This window comes from Mus musculus, chromosome 7 (assembly GCF_000001635.26).
Source record: "Mus musculus strain C57BL/6J chromosome 7, GRCm38.p6 C57BL/6J".
NCBI classification, from domain to species: Eukaryota; Metazoa; Chordata; class Mammalia; order Rodentia; family Muridae; genus Mus; species Mus musculus.
The window spans coordinates 27253091-27258437 of record NC_000073.6 but is presented as its reverse complement, the minus strand read 5'-3'; the positions used below and the strand labels follow the sequence as shown (position 1 = coordinate 27258437).

The 5347-nt window shown below is 53.6% G+C and overlaps 1 protein-coding gene across 6 annotated transcripts in view; it reads right to left on the bottom strand.

The window, feature by feature from the left end:
• Positions 1-488: 488 nt before the first annotated feature.
• Coq8b (coenzyme Q8B) overlaps positions 489-5347 on the bottom strand; it is a 29274-nt gene continuing 24415 nt past the window's right edge. For 5 of the 6 annotated variants that reach the window (XR_391109.2, XM_006540422.3, XM_017312383.1 and 2 more), the window contains 2 exons: positions 1740-1826; positions 492-1215 (listed from right to left, as the gene is read on the bottom strand). Coding sequence is in view for 5 of the 6 variants with exons in the window: in XM_006540422.3 (XP_006540485.1) it covers positions 913-1215; positions 1740-1826 (390 nt within the window). In the remaining variant the exon portion in view is untranslated. Of the gene's footprint in view, positions 1216-1739; positions 1827-5347 lie in introns of all 6 variants that reach the window. The other variant, NM_133770.2, reaches the window with a different exon arrangement.

Sequence of the window (5347 nt, the reverse complement as noted above, 5' to 3'; positions counted from 1 at the left end):
GGTTCTCCCAGCCCGGCGGGGGCGGGCAGAAGCGGTGACGAGGCACTTTTTGCAGGCGAGGGGAGGGGAGAGGAGGGGAAGGAAAAGAAACAGACCCTGGAGTCCTGGAGGGAGATCACTCTGGCTTGCGAGAAGTGGGCATTGGGTTAGACCAGGTCCTAGTTCTGGACTCAGCTGCACCCCTACCCCTGTCCTGTAGGTTTGGCAGAGCAGCTGTTAGGGGCATTAGGGCCCATTAGCAAAGGCGAGGTTGTCAGGAACAGGAGGGAGCCTGAAGCTGGGGGGTGGGGGGGGGGGCGAGTATGTGATAGAAGGGTACTTCTCAGCTGCCACAGCCCTTGGAGCAGGTGGTCAGCACGTGGGGGGGGGGGCGGAGGAGGTTCCCTGCAACAGATGGCCCTAGACAAGGGGGTGGGGTGGGGGGTCTGGCCATCTGCACCTGGAGCTGCCTGTGAGCTCCTCCCCCTTAGCACAGAGAGAAAAGAACTGGGGGCAGGGAAAGGGTGCCTTTATTCGGAGGAAAGGATCAGCACCCACCCCCACCCTCCAATACACAGGCTGGAACCCGGGAAGAAGGCAGCTGGTAGAGGAGCAAGGGAGGCAAAGGTGAGGACCGCCCCCAACAGCCACCATCTCCCCTGCAGATCCTGGAAGACCTGGGGCCGAGGGGCGTCTCCTTCACATGAGAGTGGACCCAAGGCTCACTTAGATGGTGGCAGGATTCTGCTGGCTCCTAGCCTCAGAATTCAAGGTTGCTCACTTAGGATCAGGGAGCTAACTCCAGGGGCCCAAAGATCCAAGGCAAGAAACTAGGTTCTGGAGACCAAGAAAGAGGAGGAGGGGACTGCCTGCTGTGGAGCTGGTATCCCTGGATGGAATCTGTCATGGTGGGGTCGGCAGGGAGGTCCCTAGTCAGGAGGCTGCTGGCAGCGGCAGTGTCTGGCGACTGGCCCAGTAGCGGTGGTAGGTATCTTGGAAGAGGTCCCGGCAGGCGATGTGGGCGTGGAGACGGGCACAGGCTAAGAAAGCCCCAGCTAGCTTGCGGTGTAGAGCATAGGTCTCCTCAGGCGGTGGGCGCAGCCGGTGCCGAAGCAATACCGGGATGAGGCCCTGTATTCGGCGAGCAGTCTCTCCAGCCCCAAAGTCGTAGGGGCCTGAGGCAGCAAAGGGCTCCCCCAGGATCATCACTGCCTCGACGTGGGCGTCAGAGAATGCCTAGGGTGGGGATGGCAGATGCATCCAGACGGACATAATGTCCTCTGATTACTTCTGAAGAGGCAAGCTGCAAGGGCTGCCGCGTGACTCACTCACTGGTAGAGCTTGCCTAGAATTCACCAGTGAGGGCCTAGGGGGCGTGGCTCAGTGCTGGAAGGTTGGCATTACTGGCCCAAGATCCCCTGGGAGTTGTAAGTAGTCACCCCCTACCCACAGCACCCCCTGTCTCCAGGAGCCCCTGCTTTCTTCAGGCAAGTAACCCCTCTATTCCTCAAACCCAGGATCTCTAGAATAGATAAATAGTGCCTCCCCCACTTAGTGGCAGCACCCTCCATTTCACCCCGGGGCTCCTCAGTATAAGCTAGTGCATTTAGTAATCTCACTGCCCTGGGATAGAAGTCTCTACCTCCCCCCAGATCCCCACCCTTTCTCCAGTTGTTTACTAGAGCTATGCGGCTCATCTGTTCCCAAAAGAAAACACAGCCACAAACAAACCAGCTCCCTTCTGCTCAGGGGCAACCAACCTTGGTTTCAAAGCCTGTAAGGAACTTGAGGTCCTGGGATTTCTGTAGAACTCGATCTCTGTCTCCATCTGCTGCAGCCTTCACCACCTGGAATGTCAGAGGGCAAAGCCCACCGTGGGTCAAGGGAGGCTTGGGGTTCTGGTTTTTGCTTTGGGGCAGAGTCTGATACAGCCTACACTATCTCGGACTCACTGTGTAGCTGATAACCAGGAACTCCTGATCTTCCTGCCCCCACTAGCCCGGATTTAAAGGCTTAGGGGTCTGTACCATCACACCAGGCTACAAGGGAGGGCCTAGATAATAGGAAATACTAGCCAGAAGGGTAGAGCAGTACTTATATCTACCTACCTAGTACTCAGGAGGCAGGGTCACTATTATGAGTTCAAAGCCAGCCTGGACTACCAAGGAACACTGTTAAGGAGAGGGGGGAGGGAGAGAAGTGGGGAGGAGATACTTTGCCCAACCTGGGTCACCTTTTTCTCTACCTGGGTACACTCTGTCACCTAGAAGCTTCCCTCCCCCTACTCTGTCCCTGCTCTATCTCCCTCTGGAGAGCCTGCAGGAGGAAATGGTCAGGGGCTCTGTCATCCAGTGGGAATGCAGACCTGCCTGGAAGCTGCCACATGGGTGGCCCAGAGTAGAGTGTCACATCTGTTTATGGCTCCAGACACTAGACAAGGATGGAATGGCATCCTAGGTTGCCCGAGGGCCATCCTCCCCCTTGGACTTTGAGCTGGGTGCAGCGGCACTGGCCATGAGACAAGGCACTCAGGATGCTTGCTGCAGAGCTCAGTTCCTGTCCAGTCCTGCAGAGGGAGGCATTGAAGCACCACAGCTCCCTTGGCTTTAGAGACTCTAGAGAAACTGTAGCTGGGCCTCTGCCTTCTCATCTGTGGAATGGGTTCTGCATGGGGTCACTGTGTGGCCTCAGCACTGTGACTGAAAAGGAAGTATCTGTCGCACTGGGGACTACTTTTGCTGTCACTGGGTGCCAGGGTCCCTGTGCAGAAGAGGCAGGCTCAGAGCAGGGAGAGGAAGGAACCTGTCCAGCCCCGACACACTGTACCACACTGCCTTTGGGAGGTGGCCCGGGACGGATCTATCAATTCTATTATAGGTTCCCCTGCCTGTGACTTGTCTGGGCATCTGTTAGGGTTCCATAGAAATGGGCTGATTTTCTTTTTCTTTTTTTAAAGGGAGTTCAGCTGATAAAGGTGCTGACAAGTCAGATGACCTAAATTTGGTCCTCAGGCCCCACTGATTCCGGCAGATTTTCCCCTGACCTCCCAATGTGTCCCCACGGTGCATGAGGGCATGTGTGTACACACTTAAAGACGAACAAGCAAACAAATAAATCAGGTCTCCATATGAAGCCCAGGCTGGTCTTGAACTTATGACTCCTGCCCTGTTTGAGCACCCCAAGCACTCTGATTATAGGCCATCCCATCCATCTAAAACTTGTTTGTTTTTGTTTTAATTAGAAGAGGTTAAGGTGACCCAAGTTTTGGGAAGACAATGTTGATAAGAGATAGGGCGGTTCAAGTACTTGTGGAGGCCTTGGCTTTGTGCCTCAATGTCCTATGTGCGCGTGAGTGTGGGGTGTGGGCATGGTATTATATGTCACTGGGTCTTTGTCCTTATCAACAGCTAGAGGTGCTCTTAAAAGTTTTCAGGCCAGAGCCTTCAGCCTTGTCTCAGACATTTTTCTCCTGTCTTCAAGGCCATTTTCGCCATGGCCCTATGTCTACAGGGTCTCCCTCCAGGGGGCTCCTCTGTAACTTCTCACAGCTCCTCTGGGCTCAGGAGGTGAGAACGCCTACTCCAGAGGGGCCCAAGGCAGGGCCCAGGATGTCTTGGCTCCACCCAACTCCTGCCTGTCTAATCAGAATACAAGTTTCCTTCAGGCCCCTGTGTGAAGGACAAAGAAGGGCTCTTGGTGCCCTGCTTTCTGACGGATATGAGCCCTTATGGGCGTTGGGTGCTGAGGTTCGGTGTGGCAGTTTGGAAAAGCATGGCTGACAGGCTCGTATGTTTGAATACTGAACACTTGGCCCCAGTTGGTAGAACTGTTTGAGAAGGACTAGGAGATGTGGTCTTGTTGGAGGAAGTGTGTTACTGGGGCATGACTTTGAGGTTTCAAAAGCCCACACCAGGCTGGGCTAGCTCTCTCTGCCTCCTGCCTGGAGATCAAATAGGAGCTCTTGGTTACTGCTACAGAGCTAACCTGGGTGCTGTCATCCTCCTGCCTCCATGGTCATGGACTCACCCCAGCACATGCTTTCTTTTACAAGTGGCCTCAGTCATGATGTCTCCTCACAGCACGAGGACCGTGACTAAGACCCTGGTCCTCTGTATGACCAGCAAGTGCTCTTAACCACTGAGCCAGCTCTCTGGCCCCTAAATGACCATTTGTCCTCGGAAGCACCACCATGCACAAGGGATCTTCCTAACTCCCTCTGTGGTCATTTGAGAATGGCCCCCATAAGCTCATATACTTGATGCTTGGTCATCAGAGAGTGGAACTCTTCGAAAGGATTAGAAAGATTAAGAGATGGCTCAGCAGGTAAGAGCACTGACTGCTCTTCCGAAGGTCCTGAGTTCAAATCCCAGCAACCACATGGTGGCTCACAACCACCCGTAATGAGACCTGATGCCCTCTTCTGGTGCATCTGAAGACAGTCACAATGCACTTAGATATAATAATAAATAAATCTTTGGGCCGGAGTGAGCAGGGACTGAGTGAGCGGGGCTGACCAGAGCAAGCAGAGTTTCTAAATCCAATTCCCAGCAACCACATAGGCTCACAACCATCTGTACAGCTACAGTGTGCTCACATACATAAATAAGTAAATCTTTAAAAAAAAAAGATTAAGAGATGTTGTCAGAGTAGGTGTGACCTTGTCGGAAGAAACATGTCACGTCACACAGGGGTGGGTGGGGTGTGGATTGACATGTCAAAAGCCCATGCCAGGCCCTGTCTCTCTGTCTCTGTTTGTGGATCAGCATTTAGCTCAAACACACCTGTTGCCCCATGCTTCCTGCCATGATAATAGACCAAGCCCTTGGAGCAGTGGTTCCTGCCATGATACGTTTATCTGGATATCCGTTTAGCCTCTTCCTGATTGGTCCTGTGCATCTCTCAGCTCTCAGTTCAATGTCTCCTCCTCCAGAAAGCCTTCCTTGAATCCTCAAGCTGGGACAGGTTCCTCTAGATTTTTACAATGCCTTCCATTCCCTCAGCCTAGCCCTGAGTCCTCCGTGCCCTTACTGCCTGTGGTGGTTTGTGTATGCTTAGCCCAGGGAGCGGCACTATTAGGAGGTGTAGCCTTGTGGGAGGAAGTGTGACATTGTGAGGGTGGATCGATCATGAGACCCTCCTCCTATCATCCTGCAAGTCAGTTTCTTCTCCTGGCTACCTTGGATCAAGATGTAGAAGTCTTCTCCAGCACCATGCCTGCCTGCGTAAGAGTTGCCTTGGTCATGTCTCTTTGCAGCAATGGAAACCCTTAACTAAGACACTGTCCCACTGCTGTGGCACACAAACTGAACTCTGTCACTAGTATCATCCAGAAGAGAGCTGGGCACCAATGGGCAGTCAGAGAATGTCG